Source organism: Diabrotica undecimpunctata, chromosome 1 (genome assembly GCF_040954645.1).
Source record: "Diabrotica undecimpunctata isolate CICGRU chromosome 1, icDiaUnde3, whole genome shotgun sequence".
Taxonomy (NCBI): Eukaryota; Metazoa; Arthropoda; class Insecta; order Coleoptera; family Chrysomelidae; genus Diabrotica; species Diabrotica undecimpunctata.
In genome coordinates, this window is record NC_092803.1 from 194,351,528 (window position 1) to 194,375,966 (window position 24,439).

A 24,439-nucleotide genomic window follows, 5' to 3' on the forward strand; every position below is an offset into this window, starting at 1 on the left:
TCGTCAACCTGATAACAATTGTTTAGAGATAAAAGAAGACTGACTGAATCATATTTTAATCAGTTCGAAGTCCCAGACTAAATATACCAACTGGGAATATTTCAAGAAAATAAAATAAAAGCTTAGATCTAAAATTCGTTGAAAATAAAGAAACAGATATAAGTCAGTAATCAAAATTATAACAAATACACCCTTTCTGTTTTATTAAAGTTACAAGTCAAAAAAGAAAGCTTTATTTCTATTTTATCAAGAATTAGGCACATTAAGAGAAATTATATGTAAAATGAAACACTTACCCAGGAATAGGCATAGACTTATCCCAACGATACCTCATTTCTTGAACAAACTCGTACCAGATGTGGGCGAAGGCTCTTATTCCTCCTAGACTCTGCAAACAATGTGTCAGCACAACAGACAACCGCCACGGAAGAGAATCGATTGGACATGTCTTAAAACCTTTGAAATCTGCTTCAAATCTTTTAGGAGATGCCTGAAAATAACGAAATCAAATACTCTATGATTCAATGATCGCTGAATAAGAAAAAGTAGTCTGCAGTATTTTACCTCTTAATGTTGCTGATGCCTTCGAAAGGGATTAATTTATAAACTTGTAATAAATGTCAATATATTTTTAATATGTCCTGTATGTTTTCTCTATATGTTTGCAAAATATGAAAAATCTTTACGGTTTTTAAAATAATTCTCAGATTGGAGGTAATTAACATCTATTATGAGGGATTAGGCAACAATTATTGGTTGCAATGAATGCCACAGAAAGTAGTTTCAGAATCAAAAGTACCTAACTCGATTTTCAGTCGTCCATGACTCCATGAGAACAGGGGAATGGTGATTTGTATCTATCGAAAGAATATAATAATTGTGAAATAACATTAAGAGAACAGCCATATATTTGTGGCATTTAATAAGTGGATTATCGTTTTTGTAGGTTTTAGATAACTAAGTAATACAAATTATTCAGCTTTGACCAATTAACAACTTGCTTGAAGGTAACTTCATGAACCAAGAGACAATTAGTTCTCAGCTTTGATCCTTCCAAACAATAGAGGAAAAACCTTCCATAAAATTGTTGAACATTAGGGAAGAAAAAAGACTATTTGTAATGAATTTTTTTCTCATTAAGAAACCCCAAAGAAAGTGGACATGGTTAAGTCCTTTACCTAACCTAACTTTAACTGTATCAAAGATCAAGAGTATCTGACTAAGAGATCTGCTTTACATCCAGTGGATATGCTCTAAATATGAACTGCTACAATTAAGATCATAATATGAAGGAACAATATATAGTGTAGATGGTTTTCTCTAGTGCATGTTATTTGAACATTCATTCAATATTTATACTCACTGGTGATGTAGAATCTTCCAGATCCTTTTCTTCTAGCCCATATGGAACAGTTGTTGATTCATCAGCATCAGGAAATAAGAAATACAATAATAGTACCAAAACGGATTCACTGAGAGGTGGATTATTGGTCATTTTATTCCGGGAAGTGGATTGTCTAGATGCTCTATTTAAAAGTCTAAAAACAGGAAAATTTTGAGAGTCAGAAGTAAAAATTTATGTTCTAAATATGTGAGCAACAAAATATTTTTAGTTTATTTAATTTAAAATACTGAAAAGGAATTTACTACAATAATACTATTTTAGGTTTCAGAAGTTCAAATAAAAATATAAAACCTGCTTATCTAGTTCAATTATGTAAAATTCTAGTAGATCTAAAGCTGTATTTTCACTAATGAGCAGCTTAAAACATTGTTTGGTACAAACTTTATATCTGACATACAAATCAATTAAATCATGCTACAAAATGTCAGTAATACAAAATTTGTTTACTGTCACATAATAGCTTGTAACAGGTTTAATTATATTAATACAACAAAACAGTTTACCTTGATATAGTGGGTACAGCAGGTTCAGTTAACAAATCCAGTGGATTGCTATCAATACTAGGCAATGTAGCAAAATCTCCCAAAATATCAAAAACTGTAGATTGATTAGTAAGATTTTGGAAAAACTCTGTAAGTGCATCAGCCATCAAACAAACAGGTTCAGATGTAGTTTTGATCAGTAATGACCATTTCATTGCAGCTTTTGGATCAAAATCTGTGTAATTTTCACTATCAACTATCAAATGGTTTGGTACATGGTTCCATGTAGTATGCAGTACAAGAGAATTAATGGGTTCAACAGTTACTCCAAATGGTAATAGAAGGACTTTTAAATCATGAGCTTCAGAAAGTAAGTCTTGCTTCCAAACATGAAGGCAAAAATCTGATAAAGTATATGACTGCTGCACAGAAACAAGTATATTTTCAATACCACAAGATGACATAATCTTAGTTTTAAATAAATCTAGAAGACCTGTAAGGTAGCTGCAATGAGGTGGACCTTTTCTTAAATGTACCATTTCAAAATTTGTTCTCATCACTTCATTTTCAAATACTCCTAGGTAGCATTTCTGCCATTTATCTCTAATCTGCACAAAGATAGGCCTTGGATAACTTATGTTTCCTGATGATATTAAATTGCTGGATACAATGTAAGCAGAACTAAGAAGTACTTTAATTTTACTTTCTGATGTAATTCCAGTGTTATTATTTGGTGACAGTACGATATATTCATTCAAACCATACCAGGAAGAGATACAAGAATGATCTTCAATGTTAGACTCATTGTACAATTCAAAATCATATAAGTTGTCTATAGGACTTTTATGTTTTTCATTTTCCTCATCACTTTCAGATGTATCAGGACACTCAATTTGTTTACAATATAAAAACAGGCTAAAATCAGTATCAGCAAACTGTATTTTTTCAGTTTTTATAATCCATGTGTTTACTACATCTGGAACACATTCTGTTTTAGTTTCATCTACTTTCCATTGGTTTATAATTTCCTCCATCCTCGCCATAAAAACCTCCCATTCTGAAGCTGTTGTAAAATCTTGATGATAAAATTCACTTTCGTCAATTTCTTCATTCATGATTAAAAATTATTGTATGGAAAATAGTTGTCAAGGGATGTAAACATTAAACAAGGACTTTTGAAAATGAAAACACAACAGCTGATTTTATTTATATTTTTTGGCAGTGACAATTTAATTGTCACTTGTTCTCTATAGAGGTGAGCGGTGTGGGACCTGTTATTTTTAATTTATTTTCAGAAAGAATGTTCCCAAGAATATTGACGATTAATATGCGTTTATATTCTTTGAACGTACTCTAAAATTTTTAAATTTTATACAAGCGCCTCATAAAAATTGTATTATTTTGTGGAACGATTTTTGCTGCATAATATGAAATAAACAGAATTAATGATAACATTTGAGAATAACAATATAGGTTTACCATTTCTCTATAAGTGAATAAAAAGTCTTATGTGTCCCTGCATACAATATATAAACATGTTTGTAACTATTGTGGCAACTATAAATACTGAAAATAAAGCAAAAACAGATAGTCATTCCAGGAACGCAACTCAAACATATTGGCAATATCATTTTAAAGTCATCTACCTTAAAGTGTATATATTTATATATCTTATTTGTCAATACCAAGTAACAAAAACATAATTTGTTTAATTTGTTTTGTATTTTGTGAACGATTTCCGAAGTGGAAATCGAAATGTCAAACAAACAAATAAAATTGTATTAGGAAACCACAAGAAAATAGCTTCAGAACAATATTGAAATTATTTAGATAGTCAAATTATCAAATTAAATAGATGAAAGAATATTAAGTGTAGAATATCTCAAAACAGTGGATTGTACATACATCTCTAGGTTTTTTTTCTAGAGAAGAATAATTTGTTGTTGTATATTTCCAAAATTACTTTAATCAGATGTAGCAAAATCTTCTTTTAATTAAAATCTATAAGTACACTATTTTAAGTAGTATTATGCATTTAAGTTTATAGCACATAAAATAAAATTAAAAAATCTTTCTCTACCTAATTGAGACATCTGAGTGTGAAAGGCTAAATAGCTATAGTTTATACTTTGACTAATAGGGGGCGCGTATACCAGAATTGGTAAAACAATGATTTTGGATTTACATTAAATTTTGAGTGATTATAAAAAAGATTAAAATTAATTTTAACATTTGTAAGACAAAAATCTTATTAAAACAAGTAGAAAATAACTGGTTTTATAAAATATTCCTTACTAGTTTGTGCTTACACCGAAAGATGGCACCACGCAGGAAAGGTAGAACGCCATTTTGATTAATGAAAATACAAGAAAATGCAGATCAGGGCCCTGATTCTATTTCATTTCGATGTCGAAATTTAAAAGCGACTACGCCATGACAGTCGCAATCGCTAGCGATTCTCATTCATTTCGATTGTAGTTAAAACTGGGGATATTTACTTTATCATTTTGACACTGCTGAAAATTTGGGTTGGCCCTGTTGTTTATTGGCTGCACTACGCTTTACGCCAGTGTTGCCAACCGGAGGGAAATTTCCCTTTTTACGGGAATTTTTGACTCAAAAGGGAAAAGGAAAAAATTAACTCAAAAGGGAATATTTACTCCAGTGCAAATTGTAAAATATGTTAAAAAAAAATTCAAAAGAATTAAACATATCTTTACCCCGTGGTAGTAATTGAAATGTTCCATAAGGTTCTTCTATTTCGGTATTCTTAATCATAACAAAACATCATTCGGTAATCATAACTCTCAAGCACTTAGTGTCAAAAATTAAAATATATGATGGTTGGGTAATCATTTCACAACCAGATCACTATATTTTATATAAATATTAAGATCTTTAGGTACCTATTCCCTAAATCAAAATATAATAAAACTTAATTAATGCTGATGTAGAACTTGTCCCAATAAGTTCGTCTTTATTTATTAGGTACTTAAATAAAATTTCAATTATGGTTGTTTGAATAAATATTGTAGTGGAAGTGGGAAACCCACCGATTTGTCGTATTTAGTATTTGGTACTTTCTGCATCTGCACAGTGCACAGTATAATTCTTTGTGTATAAATATACTTACTGTGCTTTCTGTATAGTGTTACTTCTTAATAATTATTGGAGTTTAGAGCAGAGTGTAAGTATAACAAAAATTAATGACAATAATAACAGTAGTGTATTTAGTGATAGTGGTAGTAGTTATCCAATAAAAAAAAATAACCAAATCTAGAGAAAAAACATTAAATGTTAAGTGGTTAGAAGATCCTTCTTTTAAAATCTGGGTTAAGGTTTTGCCACATAATAATAAAAAATGTATGTGGAAAGTGTGTAATGCATTTTATGTAACAAAAGCGAAAACTGCAAAACATGCTGCAGGTAAGAAACATTTAAAAAAATGACTGCTATTAAATGTATTTCAAGTATTTCCTCGTTTTTAGCAACTGGTAATACTTCTTTAAAACACCAAAATGCCGTGAAAGGCGCCGAAATAAGATTAAGTGTTTTTTTTGCTGAACATAACGTGGCTTAATATACACATTCTTATATTTCTGTTATAAAACCCATTTTGTAAACGGGAGGGAATTTTTTCATAAAAGTGGAAATTTTTAAGGCAAGTTGAGGGAAAAAGCTTGCAAGAAGGTTGGCAACTCTGCTTTACGCTACGCTTGTTGAATGTTTGTGTTGTTACGTGAACGTCTTTTTTTTCTTGTTTGAGTTGTTAAATCATAAATAGTGGCCATTCTCAATTATATTTTGAATTGAAAGAAAAGATGGCAAGAAAAAAAAAAGGCGATGTGGGAGATCCTTAAGTTATAACCACTAAGATTTGACTTAGTGGTTATATTCTAATATATTTGTAAATTTACTGCAGCTTAGTAATACTAACCCTAAACATTTTGGGTATCCTAGAGGCATAAACATCTTCTTCCAAATATGGTTCTAATACCCTTATTAAATAATTTGCAGCTTGTTTATTAAGCCGGAATTGCTGCCTAAATTGAGCATCACTTAGTGAAAAAGAATTTTGAGTATCCCGTAACATTCTTCTTATCCTCCGTTATGAGCGTCGGATATCTATCCTCTCTAATTCCTCCAAAACTAGCAAATGTCCGTAAAACACAGCCATATTAATACTTTTTGCCTCAGTTTTCCTTGCAAGGATCAAAACACCGCCTACCTAAACTGAACCTAAGTTCACTTCTCCCAGTCCAGTCAGTCATGTCAGATTAATTTCGACTCGAAATTAAATTTCAACCACTTTCTTGAAGTTGAAATTAATTTCAATAAATCGAAATTTAGTGACGTCGTTTGGTTAGTTCAGCTGAAATACACAAGGTTCGCAAAGTCGCATTTCGACGTCGCCATATTCATTTCGACATGCTTTGAGTCGAAATCTCAATTAGAATCAGGGCCCTGGAATAATAATAAAATATTGGTAATAAGATGAAAGGCAACCAACCGTATATATCTGACTATTTGTGGCAATAGTGTTAGAATATCCTGATGGTTTCCAGGGCAACAACTAACAATCACGGATGAAGCTATAGCTACCTGAGGAAAGGAATTCCTAACATATAAAACGTTTTAAACGCCTAGTGAAGGATAATGCAAGTGAAAAGTAGAAAAAGGGTAGGTAAAATATATTGGCATATCTCTCAAAGAAAAACATTGGTACTAATAGGTAATAGGGAAGGTAACCGTAAATACGTATTTCTGACTATTTGGTCATCAGTAGGTACGGTGAAGCCATAGAGGTAAGAAACCACCATGGTTTCTTACCTAAGTAGGGAAGGCCTGGGAGACTTTGAACACAAGGAGAGAATGGACACGTTTAAATCTCCTGGAAAAAATATGATTAGCGACTTCACTGAACTGCTAAAAGAATCGTTGCAAATAATGTTTCCTGTATACCGAGTGAGGACTCTAGTAAACACATAATGTTAAAAATATTGAATATTTTGTGTTTTTGGTAAGTACTATGTAATTTTAGATGGTATATTATGTAAGCTATGCTTCCAATATGAAAAGTATTTATAATCTTGTATTTTGGCGAGAGTTTGATAAACACATAGTTTGAGGTAATATCTCAATAATCTTCTATTTCTGAACACGTTTCATTCTGTGGGGAAAAAATGTTTTTTGTGTATACAGAGTAGATAATGGACAGATGTCCATAATTTCCTAACTCTGTCGATTGTCTCCCTATGAGATAATAAATATGGCTTTTTATTTTGTAGGATAGTCCGTTAAAAATGCCAAACATTTACAACAAAAAAAACTAATAGAGATTTTGACCCCTTAATTGTGAAACAAGCTGTCGAGGATGTGGTAAAAAATAATTTGGGTTTTCGGAAGAGCGCTAAGCACTATAATGCGACCAAATGCCAAAAGCGGCTTAGAAAATTACGTCAAGAGCACAAAATTAATTGAAATGGAACAAATATGAACTTTAAACCAGATTTTCATAAATCACAAATTTTCACAAATGAGATTTAATCTCAATTAAAAAATTATTTTCTTAAATGTTCGTCAATGTTCTATGGTCTTACACCCAAACTAACTAGAAGTTTAGCCTATGAATACGCTGTTAGAAATGAACTGAAAAAATTGGCACAGAGTGTTGGTTTACAAATTTCATGTGACGACATCTACGACTATCAATAAGAAAACCAGAAGCAACTAGCTTAGCAAGTCTGACTAGTTTTAACAGAACAAATGTGGGGATATTCCAGAACAAATTGGAAGATGTGCTTATTCGCTATTCCTTTATACCGGCTCAAATTTATAACTTAGATAAGGTAGGTAGATACATAAAATTGTTCTTATCATATTAAATACGCAATCTTTTCAGACGGGGTGACTACTGTCCAGCATGTTCAAAAGGTATAGGCAAAAAAGGTGAACATTAAATAAGAAATGTATCATTCCAGGGAGAGAGGGAAATTCACGGCTTATGTTGGTATTATTTGTGTAAATGGGAATGCTTTACCACCAGTTTGATGCTGCCAGAATGATAGAGTCAGTTCATGATGACGGACCTTTAGGTTTAGCGTATCGCAGCGGTTAGATGACACGTGAAAACTTTATTCACGTTTTGAAACACTTTTTGAAAAATGTTAGATATTTCCCAGAAAATCGGGTTTTGTTTGTAATTGAAAACAATGAGTCGCATATATCCTTGCAGGCTGTGGAATTTTGCAGAGCCAACGGCATCGTAATTCTTACGCTTCCCCCGCATATCTCAAATAAACTTCAACCTTTGGATCGAACTGTTTTCGGTCCATTTAAAACTTTTTTTAATCAGGCAGCAGATTCATGGATGCTATATCATCCTGGACAAACCCTGAGCATATACGATCTACCTTTGATGTGTTTTCAGTCTTGGGACAGAGTCGCTAATCCAGTTAATATAAAATCTGGATTTAGATCTACAGGGATTGAAATATATTTTCTGAAGAGGATTTTCTATCTTCATCTGTCACATATCGTCCTATACCTGACAATATGGCTTCTGCATCTACAAGTTGGGTTCAAGATTAGGAAATTTCAGATCCGCAAACACCACCTAAAAACAACTCATTACAAGACACAAATAATTTTATATCTCCAGAACTTATTCAGCCCTATCCAAAAGCGCCTGCTGGAAAAATTTCTAATAGAGGTAGGAAAAGAGGCAAATGTATGATTGTAACGGACACACCGGAGAAAACTCTACTTGAGGAAACTTTGAAGGGAAAAAATATAGTCGCAAATAAGAAAACGAAAGAAGTTAAGAAGAAAATCCTGCAGGAGGAATCATCGGACTCCGAGAGTAATGAAGTAGAGTACAACGATAATTCTTCAGATGATAGTTTCGAATTAGAAGAAGAAATTCTAGATACAGAAATTATTAAGGGCGATTACATTGTTACCAAAGTTTTTGGGAAAAAACGTGTTTGAAATTTTGTCCAAGTAGTTGATAATGTGGATCAATCAGATTGTGAGGTCAGATTCTTAAAGAAAAATATGCCATCAAATAGATTCATTTTCACTTCTGAGCCTACAGCTACAGCTACAGTGAGTGTTACTGATATTGTAGTAGTTCTACCCGCGCCAATTATAGATAATAGAGTAAGACATGAGGAATGATTTATTTTAATAAAGATTTATCACAATACAATTTACATTAATTGTTGTGAATATACAATGTTTTAGTTTTTCTTAAAAATAAAGGTTGTTTTGGCGAAATGCATTGTCCATTATCTCCTTTATGTTTGGTCTCCTTGAGGGTAAGGAGACTATGGACAGAAGCACATCTGTGAGTTATACTCTCCCATAAGGACTGTAATCATTGTAACACAATAAAAAACTGCCTACATGTTAGTTAATATGTATTGTATTTTGTAAAATATAGTATTCGCTTAAATTAATTTTTTAATCCTTCTTTTGATACTAGGTATATCTAAAATCTGACCAATGTGAGTCGCCCAGGTCTCCCCTACCCAAAGTCGAGAGATCTTGGAGATGGATGCAAGTTAATATATAGTATTTCGAATAGTTATGACAAAAATGGAGATGTTATTAGTGTCTATATTTCGAAATTCCAAGTACCAGTTCTTAAAGCTTATTATGGAAGGGAAGATAGAAGGAAAACAAGGCATCCTTGTTTTCCTTCTATACCATATTAATGCCTAATACATTCAACGCCTACAAAAGAAGAAGCTGGTAGAGAGTGCATGAATGGCTTTCTTTGACAACTAAGATGCAGTGGAATAAATGTCAGTCTAATTATTTTACAAACCAAGGAGTATTTAAAGATATAAGCAATATCACTACTACTCAAACATCTAATTTCTCTCAAGGAACAGCAATCTTATACCACAGAGTTTGGATATAATTGCTGCAGAAACAGTTAAAAATTCTTTAAATAGTCACGTTGTAGATAACCATTTGTAAGAGTATCACTGGCATAAACAAAATAATGAGAGGTTAGTGAATAAGGAAGCAGTGTCAACATCATTTGCTGAAAATCTAATTGAGGAGCAACCAGAGACATCACAACCAGCTCAATTCCCCACATGCGACAAAATACTTAATTGTTATTTAAATAGAACTATAGAAAAAATATTGAATAAAATATTATGTATAAAGTGTCTTTTACTCATGGAATTGCCACTCGCCTGACAATTCGAGCTATCAACTCGTGTTCGTGAAAAAAATCCGCTCTTTGCACTTGTTGCATAAATTACTTTAATAAAGTCGGCAATAAAAATTCTTATTTAAAAAAGTCTGCCAACCAAAATGTCACGGTTTATTAACTAGATTCAGTATATGAGCGCAACTAATGCCCCTAATTAAATTAACAAATTATGTTTGCATAAAATCGATTAAAAACCCCATCGACCTAAAGACATAAAAGATAAGTTGTTCTCGTCTGGTAGAATTGACGAGGTGTAAAAAATGGGTTTAAATAATTTTAATGTTCGTATTGTTTTGCTGCTTGTGATTGCGAGTTGTGTTCAGGTGAGGAAAATTAGTTTGCATGAATATTAGGTACGCTTTTTGGTTTGAATATGAAACAGTTAATAGGTTAGATGGGTAAGAATTTTAGGGTAAATTTATAAATTATTTTTTGTATGAATATGGGGTAGTTATCTTTAATTTATTTTAGGGATCTGAATATAAAATAACAGATCAAGTATATTTCGATATTCAAATTGAAGATGAATTCCTAGGAAGAATAGTGTTTGGATTATTCGGGGAAATAGCACCAAAAACATGTAAAAATTTTAAGGAACTGGTCGAACCCGGAGTTAATGGGAAGACGTACGTTGGCACCAAATTCCACACGGCTCTCCGAAAAGTAATGATCCAAGGTAAATGAGCATCACTATCACAGAACGTGGCTTATCTAAGAGGATCCATAATAAGAAATAAATATAATATTCTCATAAAGGTTTGATTCAGAATGGCCATGATTTGTAGAATCAATTGTTTGTAATTAATTTAGAGAACAACTTATATAATTTGTTTATTGACAGTTCACTTTCAGGATTAACCGTAATCTTAATTATATTTTAAATCGTAATCCACTTTCTTCGTTCTTTCTTTCTTTCTCCCCTTCCTTTTACCCTATCAGGGTGTCGGATTTGGGCTAGCTATTTTAATTTCCATTTACCCATCTCTTGTATTCTTTTCTGTTTCCTGCCATTATTTTCAATTCCTCGAGTGATTTTTGTTTAAATTGAGAAATTAAAATTTTATTTAGGTTGAAATTTGTTTAATTTACTAATGTTTTTATTTTGAGAACGATTTCCGAAGTGGAAATTGAAACGTCAATAAACGTATTTTAACCTTTAATTGTGGCTTATTCCCATTTAAATAGTAATTAATTTAAAAATGCCACAAGAAAATAGCTTTAGAACAATATTTTTGTTTTTTTCCCGCCTCTACTACTTGCTGTATCCATTTTTTTCTTGGTCTGCCTCTTTTTCTTTTTCCGATGTTTTTTGCTTCATAAATTTTTTTTGTTATTTTATCGGATTGCATCCTCATCAGATGCCCATACCAGTTCATTTGTCTCTTTGCTATTTTGTTCATTATTATCGGTTCCTGGTTGGCCATTCTCCTAATAGTCTCGTTGCTTAATGTATACCATTTTGTCTTTTCAACTATCCTTGTTAGATGTCTCATCTCCATTGCGTTTATCCTACTCTTATGTTTTTCCAGAATTGTCCAGTTTTCACTTGCATAGAGCACAGTCGGTATCACTATTGTGATATATTTTTATTCTTGTTTCTCGTGCAAGTTCTCTTTTTCCCATTATTGGGGCTAACGCATAATATAACTTGTTTGATTTCTTTGCTCTATTTGTTATTTCCCAGTTTTTTTTTCCGTCATTAGTTATTATACTTCCTAGGTATTCGTAAGTTGTTACTATTTCCAATTCTGAGTTTTTACATTTTGTCTTTATTTGATTATCTTCCTTATCTCCTTTGCCGCTGATTATCATTATCTTACTTTTTTCCTCGTTTATTTCCATTTTAAGTTCTTCTATTTGTTCTACCCATATATCCATTAGTTTCTGCATTTTATTCTCGGAATCTGCTATTAGTACTATGTCGTCTGCATACATTAAGGACTCTATGGTTACCGGTTGTAATCTGCGGTAACCTATTATTGTCTGTAGTTGATTAGTTCTGGCTCTAGTGTTTCTTATCAATTCGTTCATAACTATTATGAATAGCAAAGGGCTGAGACTATCTCCTTGTTTAATACCTCTCTTCCAATTAAATGCTTCCGATCTTTCCCCTGTGATTTGTACCCTTCCTTTTACCTCTTTGTAAGTACTTTCTATAATTTTTATCAATGCATTAGGTACGTTTATTTTCCTCAAGAATTTCCCTATAATATGTCTTTCTATCGTGTCAAATGCTGCTCTTAGGTCTATGAATGCTAATACTAGTTTTTCCCCCGTATCTATGCTTCTTTCTATTAGGTTTCTAATGATATATATGTTGTCATTTGTCTATCTTCCCGGTCTAAATGCCGTTTGTTCTTCTTCCAATACCATTTCTACTTCTTGTCTCAGTCTCCTCTCTATTATTTTCGTATATAATCCACTTTCTTCATTCTTTATAATTCTTCGTCAATAGTTTTATTTCTTCAAAATTTTTACTGTTTTTTGCTCCCAGTTTCTCTATTATTTTTTCTTTCCTTGGTCTGTCTCATCTTCTTTTCTTTTTTTGCCGATTGCTTTAGTTTTTATCCCTTTTTTCACTAACTTATTTTCACGTATGAATTGAAATAATTTATTTTTGTTATTATACATTCTTGTTGCGATATTTTTATAATATCTTCATTTTTCTGCAACTACCACGTTGTTTTTTGTAGCATCCATGATTTGTTTTTTTCCTGTCTTCTAGCTAAGTCTAAATCAATTTTTCCGTCATGTTGATCAATAACTTTGACACTAGGCAAAATGGTACATCACCACGTACAACAAATATGGAAACAAATCACTTTTATCACAACTCTCTAAACAAAATGGTAAATTAATAATTCTTCAATGTACTCTAATGGATTTCCCATAGGAATACCACAATAATGTGAGGAATATGACAATGAACAACTAAGTATATTAAAAGTTATGTTTTAGGTGGTGATATCGTGAACAACGATGGTACTGGCTCAGTGAGTATTTATGGTGAATATTTTGATGACGAAACCTTTCTCATAAAACATGAATCTGCTGGTTTGCTGGCTATGGCCAACGTAGGTAGGTACTATTTTTTTATGAATTAATTTTAACCCTTGAGTAATCGAGTAGATGCAAATTACATGAACAGTCGGGTGGAGTCTTTGAGGCCCAGTTTTTACTGTTTTTTATAAGATTAAAATAAATCTATTTGATATTTGATTTTTAATACTTAACCATTTTAAACCCAATGATAAAATAAACAACATCTTTATGAAAATGCAAAAAACAGTTAACAAAAATGTACTTCTCTTACATTTAATAAACAAAATTCTAATCCTAATTTCAATTTTTATTGCAGTCTTCGCAAATCTGTTTAACATGCTCTAAGCATAGCCATTCTTGGCATTTGACACAAAAATATCGTGTTTTACGATTTGGACAATAGGCGTAACGACCTCGTGTATTTGGACGCGGAGGCGCTGGATCTGCATATACTCCGCTTAATTTTTGGGGCGATATTTTTGATATCCTTTTGTAAATGAGTGTCTCTTGCTCTGGTTAGCATGTTCTCTCTTCTCAAGGCCAATCCAATTGATTTCAGAAACAATCTTCGTTCCGAAATTAGATCGTTTTCATTTGCATTACATTTAAGTATGACGTGACAGTTTATGCCTTGATAATGACAAATGAAAAGAAAAAGTAAGAAACTACGCATATTTAGGACCTACATTAAACAATAAAGAGGACCAAATCAATAAAAAAATTTCTGCAACAAATATATAAATACTTCCATATGATTAAGAATGTTGTACGTTTTTAGACTCCCACTACATGAGTTAAAGGCCTGGACTCTCAAACACAACATAACAAATTAATTTCTGAGACATGTACTGTGCTAGTTACATACCTTTAAGGTTACATACCTTTAAGCTACAAAAAACTTTTCTGGTCCTGGCATTATGTTTCCACTATAATGCAGGGCAAATCGAAGAAAAAAGAAATCCTGGTCGCAGAAAAATGTCAATGATATGAAATTTGTGAGAAAAGTTTGGCTGTAACATGAAGGAATTCTTGAGATTAGTAATACATAATATTTTCTTCTTCTTCTTCTTCTTTTTATGTCGATATTGACTCTGTCTGTTTTTCAATGTGCCTCCAGTAAGTTGTCGTTCCATCGTTTTCGTAGTCTTCCTACTGATCGTCTTCCTATTGGGGAACCGTCTCTCACTGTCTTTACTAGTCTATTTGTTGTCATCCGGCTTATATGATCGTTCCATTCTACACTTCTATTTCTTACCCAGTTCTTGATGTTATCCAACTTGCATTTATGTCACATCTGTACTTCTAGCTCTGTCCCATAGTGTCTCACCATCAATTTTTCTAAGTGTTTTCATCTCTGCTGTTTCCAACATCCTTTTTGTCTTCTCTGTGTCATGTCGTGTTTCTGACGCATATGTCATTATTGGTCTGATGACTGTTTTATAAATCTGCCTTTCGTTTTTTCCCGATATTTTTATTTCTCCATATTGTTTCATTCAGGCAACCTGCTGCTCTGTTTGTTCTCTTCACAAATTAACATGTTACATTTTCTGGTGGTTATATTAAATTGGTGCAGCATACGTTGTAAATCATCTTAACTTTGAGAGAGTAGTATTGTGTCATCTGCATAGCAGATTATTTTAAGTTGTTTTTCTCCCATTTGGTTCCTTTTTTAGTTCTTACTTTTTTTATTATTTCATCCATAATCAAGTTGAACAATGGAGGACTCAGGGAATCTTTCTATCTTATCCCATTGCCTGCTTTAATAGGGTCGGTAAGTTTTTCTTCTACTTTTACTTTTATTGTGTTGTTTTGGTAGATATTTTCGAATTATTCCCAGAGGTATCTCTCTTGCGTACAATAAGTGGATAACGTCCTTTAATTTGACCCTGTCAAATGCCTTTTTTTTTCTCTTGCACGTGCCTTATTATAAATATAGCGTCTTCCCGACCTAAAACCTTGTTGTTCTTCTGCTAGTGTTATAATTTCATTCAGTTTGTTTGTTATCAAATGTATAATATCAAGATAGCTAATTATTTAAAGTTTTCTAAAAGAGAGACACAACAGAAAGAAGAAATTATTTGACAATCTTTATTATTCATTCAGTTTAGGTATAATAGATAAGTAATTTAGAGAGATAGATAGAAGAAGATTGGTTATAAATTGAAGGGTAAGACACGAATTACTAAAGAATTTTCTAGAAAATATTTCACTGAGATATTTTTAATAATAGTAATTGATATCATAAGTCAGATTGTGTTATTGTTACAGGTCCTGATACAAATGGTTGCCAGTTCTTAATAACCACAATGGCTTGTCCTTGGTTGGATGGAAAAAATGTTATATTTGGAAAGGTACCTTAAAAAACTGTATAGAGTATTTATAAATTGAACAAATTTTCAAAAATAATGATTATTTGTAATGTAACGGTACGTTTTTAATTTAACCTTTTCTTTTGAAAATAGTTCGTAACACTGAAAATTTTACTATTCTCGTAATATCTTATTAAAGGAAAAGTTTATTTCTCTAGTTATTATTCTATATGACTTTATCTGTATTTGGCTTCTGTAATTACATCTCTTGGTTTATATCCTTATTGACCTGGGTCTTTGTCTTATGTTATACCAATATAAATTTTTTTGACAGCCATATCCTGTCTCAGCCTCTCCCACATAAAATATTTGGTCTTACTCCCTACTCCTTCCAGGAAATTTCAATTCAGCAAGTTTCTGTATTGAATGAAAACAATTTGAATATTGAATATGTTTGAGTCATCTTAACTTATGCCCCACATTTTAACATCAATAAGCACTTGCGGTGACTTTTCCTAATATGTCCATTCTTTTTTGTCACCTCTGTCATCCATCTAAACATTCTTAGTCAAAAATGTTAAACATTTTAACGTCAATAAGCACTTGTGGCGACTTTTCCTAATGTGTCCATTCTTTTTTGTCGCCTTTGTCATCCATCGAATCATTCTTAGTCAGTTTGATAGAATTTTGCTTTAATCATAAACTAATACTACATCTATAGCATACATTAAGCATTAGGGAATGTTACGCTCTAGTTTACTTGTTATGTAATTAAACACTAATGAGAATAAATATGAACTAACCACTGAGCTCTAATGCAATTCTACTTTCACATGAAATTTATCATTCTCTGTTTCACCTGCCCTAACCTTAGTTGTTATTCTCCCATAGATATCACTCACAATCTCCTGCTCACTGGGGACTTCTTTCTCATTATCTGCCCACCATTGTTACTATGTAACAATTCAATTTTTTTTAAATTTAAAACTTTCGACGACACTGTATTAACCTATTTAGACAAATGCGTAGTATTGCTGAGCACTAAGTTTCTCCCCTTTTTTAGTTTATCGTTTATCGATTTTTTCTGGGAGTAATTAAGATAAAAAGTGTTATATTTGGAAAGGTACCTGAAAAACTGTATAGAGTATTTATAAATTGAACAACTTCTCAAAAATAACGATTATTTGTACTGTAACGGTACATTTTTAATTTAACCTGTTCTTTTGAAAATAGTTCGTAACACTGAAAATTTTACTATTCTCGTAATATCTACGAATGTATGTACTCTCTTGCCCTCAAGAGCTAAAGCCGTCTATATATTGCCACTCAAAATTTGAATTAGTCCAGAGATTCGTAATAAAAAGAACCCAATCCCCGGTTTTGCTCCCATTTTGTAGTTTCGTGTCATGATGTCGGCAGACGTATGTTTATAGTTTAGTAGTAAAAAACCCACAATACCTGGTGAGTTTAAATATTTTTCTTGTCAATTTATGAAAACTCGATACAAAGAAAGTTTTCTTTTTCATAGGGTTCTTTTTAATCCCTGGTTCATCTTATGGTTCTCTCGTACTTTTTGCAATGCCGTTTTCATGCTGATTAGAAGAAAAATATTTGAGGACATCGCACCCTTATCCTTTTTGTCGATCCATCTGGGTAACTACCTGTTTCTCTGGATTTCGAATATGGGTTTTCCGAAGCCAACAACCTTTTCAAGCGAGTTTTTGTTTTTAAATAGACGATTCCTTTCTTTATGGTCAATTAGAGACACATCTGCATAATCCATTAAAGTATTAAATTTGTGATGTGCTATTTTAATTAAGACGTTTTTTTAGATGTTTTATGTACTTAAATTAAAGTAGATGATACATGTAGTTGATCAGCTTTTTACCATCTGATCTTCTTCTTTTTAACCAACTGAGCTGATCTTCGTTACAACCACTTTATTTTTATGAGACAAAATAGATGCAAACATATTATTCTTTTGTGTGATGTTTTAGGTCCTTAAAGGAGCTGGAGTTGTTCACAAAATTGAACGTATGAAAACGGATATTTATGATCAACTTGTTAACCATATTTTCATATCCAATGCCGGGATCATCGACACCACACCGTTTTACGAAAAAGCAAAGAACTATGAGTAAGTTTGTATTATAAAGTACAGTATATGTCAGATTACTTGTATTTTCTAGTATTTTTCTAATTATGTTTAAAACATATAATTTGGTTGCCTTGAATCAATGAATATTGACTCTCATAGAAGGACACATCTTAGCAAAAAGTTTTCCTTGGTCTAGGTGGTGTCGGAATGTAAACAAATAATGATTGGAACTCGGTCAATACAGACGCTGATCACCAATTTTTACGCAGTTCATATACAAATCCTTGGTTGTTGTGATATGAACCTTTGGTCTAGCTTCAGAATGGTCATCACGTAATTTTTATTTGTAGTTTCAAGTACCAAACTGTACAATATTTAACCCTAACCTATAGAATACTGACCATCGTAATTTTTACGACACCAATGTCGTTGTTGTAGGATATTGTGGAAGATATCTCTCGCCCGCTCAACTATTCTTACATTAGGTAAGGGAAAGTAGCCTAATTTCGGATACCATTTACAATTAGTGTCATATTTTTCACCTAATAACACATTTTAAACTTTTATCTACTCAAGAGTACTTGCAGAGTAATATAGAAACTAATTTTATTATCATAGACAATTTATTGAAAATCTTTTTTACAAAAAATATTGTTCAATAAAATTAGTGCTTTTGTATGTCAAAAATTTTAGGGCTCCTAATTTCGGATACCTTATCCGAAATTAAGACACCATTTTGTTCATCATAAGAATAGTTACACATCTTGACAAAAGTCGCAAATATAGGTTTTCTTCTTATCAGCATTGGCGCACATCTCATGACACCACTTGAAGCACTTTATACACCTTATCCACTTCTCACCGTGTGTATCTTCGGAATATAAACTGTCACAAAACATACATTCTGTGTCTCCATCTTCATCGTCTACATCCATCCCAGAATCATCATCCAAAATAAGGTCATCACCAGGATGTGAAGTGTCACTACTACTCGATTCAATTTTTTTCTTTTGCTTTTTTTGGCGTGGAGTTTTTTTTCTGTTGACTTGATTTAATTCGTTGCTTATTTTTGGTTTCTTTTCTTTCAAAGACTTTTTTCTTTCTTGTTCGGCTACACTTCGTTCAAGTTCATCTTTATAAGGTGTACTAGTTATTATCCAACTAGAACCTTTTCGAGGATTTTTTTGTTTGTTTGTTTGTGAGGTATAACTGCAAGAAGGCAGTGGACTAATATCCTCAGCTCTTATCATAGTTGCCGTAGTTTCAGTTGCATTTCCATTGGATGATTTATTTGTTAAGTTATGTTTTGGAGGTGTTCTTTCGATAATGCTTTGTGGTTCTGGTCTTGACTGACCTCTTGTTGGTAATACTTCCCCATGATTTTGATTTATGGGTGGTGGTGTTCTTTCTCTTTGTCTCTCCATTATAAAATCGTGATCAGAAAAGTTATTTTTATTAAAAGGATATATTCCAGATTTGCGAAAACCATTCGCGGAAATTTCTGCAGTAGCACTTTTCAAATATGCCGGGCACATAAGCTTACAAATTTGATACGAGTTTATGGTGCGTCCAGGATTTTGCCTTAACCACATCTCAATTTGTTGCGAATAATATGTTTTAAATGGTGACATAAAAGACAAATCTAGAGGTTGTAGTTTGTGTGAACTGTGCGGCGGGATACACAAAATTGTAACGAAATTTGCACGTCCTGCTTCTATCACATCTATATTTCTTGTGTGGCTGTAGTGACCATCAAGAATAAGCAGCACTGGGTCTTCACGGGATGGTTTTACGTGAGCTACGAAATGCTGTAGCCATTGGGAAAAAATGTGCTGCTGAATCCAACCTGATGGATGGCAAGCTGCAATAGAGCCAGGCGGCGATCCATCTAATAATTCCACTTTCATGTTCTTTCTTGGAAACACGAATAATGGAGGGACAAACCCACCAGCAGCATTCATACAAAATACAACAGTAACTAATGCGCCTCTTTCAGTCGCGGTAACAGATCCAACCTGTTTTTTTCCTTTTAATGTTATAACACGAGTATTCTTGGACTGAACCGTTGTTATGCCGCTTTCATCAACGTTATAAACTCTTGCGGGGTTGAAGTTAACTTTTTCCATTGACGTTTCTAAAAGATCATAGAATCTGCTGACATTTTCTGGGGTAAATCCCTTAATTCGGGCTTTCGAGATTCCTTGTGGTTTTCTAAGGGACAAAACTGCGTTTCGCCTCATAAATCCCCTTAACCATTTTTTACCGGCAGATTCGGCATGGGCAAATGGATGACGAAGACCATTTCGTAAAGCTATTTGATATGCAAGTCTCTTGATATCAGCGGTCCCAATTCCGTAAAATCGCCGGTCCATTTCTAGGCAATACGAGACTAAATCTGCTTCCATTTCTGCAGAAAGTACTGGTCTTCTTCCAATTTTAACAGCAACCAACTGCTCCGGAGTTTTATTTTGTTGCTTAACATAATCTTCCAGAGTTGATTTCGGAACAGCAAATAACTTCGAGGCTTTAAGATACCCCATTTTCTTTCCCCTGACGGCACGGATAGCACGTATCATTCGGTGTGGATCCCATTGTTTATGTTTTTTACTTGTTTTTGGCATTTTCTTCTGAAAAGAAACAAAAGTTTTTATGCTAACATGATCATCAATTTAAGGTTCCTAATTTCGGATATCCGAAATTATGGGACTTGTACTATCCGAAATTAGGAATTTTTTATTTTTAAGGTTAGGGCTCTCTAATTTATATGTGATTAAAATCTGCTTTAAATTAGTAGCAAAATCAAATAAAACAGGTTTCTAGCTTACCCCTGCCAAAAGATCAAACTTCAAACAGGAATAAAAACACGAAAAAATAGGCTTTGAAATACGACCGAAAAAAAACTGCACAATAACGTTTGGTGGTTTCGGCACTGCCATCTAACGGGGAGCAGCTCTACTACCTAAACAATTTAAGATAATGTTCTCTGTGGTATTCAGCGTGACATACGTATAGGTTTCTGTTCGCAAATAAAGAAACTTTTTTAGATACACCGCTATCCGAAATTAAGACACTATCCGAAATTAGGCTACTTTCCTCTATATCGAAACGTTTTACAAGTACAGTTACGCCTACATTATTAGTGAAGTGCCTGCAAATGAGCACAGCTTCGTAAATATTACGAAGGTAAGTACTTGTAATAACCTTTTAATTGCAGAAACAACGATATTAGTTTTGTTTTTTTTTTAGTGTAAAATATGAATATGAAAAATAGACATACAGACCTCTCACGCAGGGGGATTTGGAAGCTGAGTTGCAATTGTGCCTGGAAGAACTTTGGCCAGATGAATCGGATAACAATTCTGATAAATCAGAAAGTGAATCTGTAACAGAGGATGGCGTTTTAGAAACATTCAGTACATCTGAATCAAAGTTCGAACCATCAAGCGAAAATGACTCAGATTGCGACCATGACTTGCCATCCAGTAGTAAGAAAATAAAAAGTAGTTCTAAAAAGAGTAATGAGTTGGAAAAACAGTTTACTTCAGTGTTTTCAAGAAAAGAAAGTAATGGCTCTAAAATCGACGAGGAAAAGAAATGTCCTGCTAAGCAAACTTCATCAAACGAAGAAGAATCTCCAGAAATTGCAGCTAAAGAGAAGCAAACTCGGTTGCCGTCGAGTCCAAAAGGTAAAAATGGACACAGATGGTCCTCTCAAACAAAGGCCGCTACTTAAACTAAAAAACGTAATTTCGTACATTTTGTTCAATGTCCCTTTATCTTAAAATTGTCTCAAAATCATTATTATAATACACTATAGTGTATTATAATATATTAATATATATATATATATATATATATATATATATATTATATATAATATAATATATTATATTATTATAATATTATAATAATATAGTCGAATATAAATGTACCAATCCGAGAGCTGAATATCTCAGGGTAGCAACTAGAGATGATGTTGTGAGGCATTTCTGAAAGCCGGTTTTGATATAAGTTATTAGTGCCAGTAGCTGATTGCAGCAGCTCCGATTGGCCTACAATCTGTTAAAACAGCTCAGTAATACGCGTTAAAAGCTTTTTAGCTTGTTATTTTGTTTGCAAGGTTTTAAAATAACGACTATTTTGGCCTTTCCAAAAGTCGTCAGGTGAGTTCTGGTATTGTTCTAGTAAATCTATGATTGCTACTTTTATCTCTTCTGTTCTAAAATCTTGGGGGAAACTGTATAGCTCTTGACTTTTCTTAAGATTTCCAAGTTCTTGTTTAATCTTTGCTGTACGTGCTTTATAAGATGGTCCTCGGGATAAGTTAACAAACCTGGCGGCTATTAGGTCTGGATTAAATGAGTTTGACACATTGTTTGTTAGCACCAATCCACAAAGTTTTCTCAACATATTCCAAGCCTTCCTACTAGAATGTTTAAAGCCTAGATTTTCGGTTGTATGCATCCATTTATGTTTTCTTTTTTGATCTAATAATGATAATAACTCATCAGCTATATTCGGGTTTTCATGTTCTTGGAATTGTGCATCATCCTCCCAGCCTGGTATATATTCTTTTCGATAGCCTCTTGGAATACTTTTTGGCAGCCGATAAAATTGTTGTTTTAAACTGTTTCCAGTTGTTGACGCGCTGAAGGAACCAACGATGGCAAATTAGACGTAAATTAAATATAGAAATAACCATTTAAGAGAAGACATTAGGCAATTAAACAGTGTACTGTAGGACAAAACAATCTCCAAAGAAAACAAACAAAAAATCTATAACAGCAGTATAAAAATCATTGTTACATATGGAAGGGAGGTATGGTCACTGAAAGGAAAAAACTAAAAAGCATTAGAAACAACAGAAGTGGACTTTTGAAGTAGTGTGGCTGGAATATCAAGATTAGACAGAGTTGGAAACGAAAGAATACGAGAAATTATGGGCGTTAAGCACATTACAACAGAGGACATCAGAATAAATCAACTAAGATGGTATGGACACGTCCAAAGAATGCATGAACACAAAATACTAAAGAAAGTATTAAACTGGACACCGCATGGAAGTAGAAAGCACGGTAGACCGAGATTAATTTAGAGAGAAGGAATCGATAAAGACTTAAGGGAGAGGGGAGTTAAAGAAAACCTTTGGAACGACCGAGATAAATGGAGACTGTAAATCAGAAGACGGCGTAGAACGTTATAAACTGATTGAGTTTAAATATGACTTGACTCTTTGCTCAAGAGATACTAGAGATTGACAAATGTTTGTAATGTTTTTAAGGTTTCTCGTAGTACAGTCATTAGAAGAACCGTTTGATATAATCACATTTGTTTTCGATTTCATTTTTTCTCATATAGATTAGCCATAATAAAGATCTATGGGCTCCTTTGCCAACACTCTAGCCCATTTAGCGTTATCCAGGGTGCAGGTGAAGTATTCTGGCTATTCTACTGCGAGCTAGTCTACAACGCAATGTAATAAGAACTATGTAGCAAAAAATAGATTCGATCCTAATCCATAAGAACAATAATCGCATGTGTTACAGCGCTTCTATCGACCGGGTTATAAAGCTTTTTTGTTTATTTACATTTAAAACGAAAGAGATCGTCTTTATAAGCGTTAACCTTCTAGAGAGTCTCTGTTCGTTGTTTCAATACACACAATCACACTGTTTTTATCTGCTCATCAGTTATTGAAAATTGAGTTTAGGTGCGAAAAGAGTAATTTTACACAGTTTACAATTTTCATTTACATTCCATTTAAATTATAGTTCTTAGTATTTGTATTTATGCCCGACGTTTTCTTCTTCTTCTGTAGGTACAGTCTCCTCTAAGGGGGTTGGTAATAATCAGAGCTATTCTTACTTTTGAGATTGCAGCTCTGAACAAGTCGACGGAACTGCAATTATAACACTTTCTCAGATTGTTGAGCCAGGAGATACATCTGTTTCCAAAACTTCGTTTTCCCTATATTTTCCCTGCATTATGGTTTGTAGCACCACATATTTATCCCCTCTCATAACGTGGTCGAGATATTGTAACTTTCTTATCTTAATCTTATTCATGATTTCCATTTCCTTTCCTTTCCCGACGTTTTAGTTGACAATAATGATTTACTTAAACCATTGTTTTAGGTTAACTTTCTGGGCTTGGATCAAAGCAGGATGGTTCCCATTAAGCTTCTCGTTTGCGATCTTAGGATTTTTCCAATTTATAATGGCACAGCTGAATAAATACGAATTAACGAAGTTAGCGTAAACCATTTTTTATCTTTTAGATTTCAAATATTTATTTACATACTGTATTTTTAGTTAATGTAATTAATATTTTATATTATATTGATTACTTAAATATAAATCGTTTCAATGTAAATATCATCAAACTATCAAATTTTTTGTAATACATTTACCTACTGCCTCTTTTTGTTTATTTATGTTGTAAGATGGCTACACGTTAAAAAGGTTCTATTGCAGAAAAGAATAGGAATGGAGATAATAAAATCGAATAAAACTAAGAGGAGACGTAAGAATTTAATCTAAAAAGAACAAAAGTAACTGAAAACCTCTTGAGAAATCTCAACCTATAGATTGTCTCAAAGTGACTAGTCTGTACAGGGTAAATGCACAACATCGATGCCTTAGTTCTTTGCAAACTTGTATTAAAATAAACGTCACTTCTGACTACTTAGCCTAATCCATCTTTTGTGTTGAGTTGAAATAAAATAGAAATTAAGAAATGCCTTTTATTTATGTCACACAAGCAGTTTGTTTTTAATTCTACAGTATGTGCTAGCGATACAAACCATTTGTTTATAGATTTAAATAAAATCGAATAAAATAAAACTAAAATATAAAGAAACATTTTATTTATGTA

At 32.8% G+C, this 24,439-nt stretch overlaps 2 protein-coding genes across 3 annotated transcripts in view; one reads left to right on the forward strand and one right to left on the reverse strand.

The window, feature by feature from the left end:
- Rab3GAP1 (RAB3 GTPase activating protein subunit 1) overlaps positions 1-3,121 on the reverse strand; it is a 252,279-nt gene extending 249,158 nt beyond the window's left edge. Inside the window, exons 1-3 of the mRNA XM_072520931.1 lie at positions 1,909-3,121; positions 1,364-1,538; positions 297-490 (exon numbers count right to left, since the gene is read on the reverse strand). Of these exons, the coding sequence (XP_072377032.1) occupies positions 297-490; positions 1,364-1,538; positions 1,909-3,002 (1,463 nt within the window). The 5' untranslated portion in view covers positions 3,003-3,121. The remainder of the gene's footprint in view (positions 1-296; positions 491-1,363; positions 1,539-1,908) is intronic.
- Positions 3,122-10,305: 7,184 nt separating this feature from the next.
- On the forward strand, positions 10,306-23,956 carry LOC140432815 (peptidyl-prolyl cis-trans isomerase, rhodopsin-specific isozyme-like). 2 transcript variants are annotated; one of them, XM_072520934.1, is made up of 6 exons: positions 10,306-10,440; positions 10,589-10,793; positions 13,076-13,195; positions 15,428-15,510; positions 17,466-17,605; positions 23,701-23,956. In XM_072520934.1, exons 1-6 carry the CDS (start codon positions 10,378-10,380, stop codon positions 23,822-23,824), a joined length of 735 nt encoding a protein of 244 aa, XP_072377035.1. In that variant the 5' UTR covers positions 10,306-10,377; the 3' UTR covers positions 23,825-23,956. The 2 variants fall into 2 exon arrangements, with proteins under 2 accessions (XP_072377035.1, XP_072377036.1); XM_072520935.1 differs by lacking the exon at positions 10,306-10,440 and adding an exon at positions 10,445-10,529.
- The last annotated feature ends 483 nt before the right edge of the window (positions 23,957-24,439 follow it).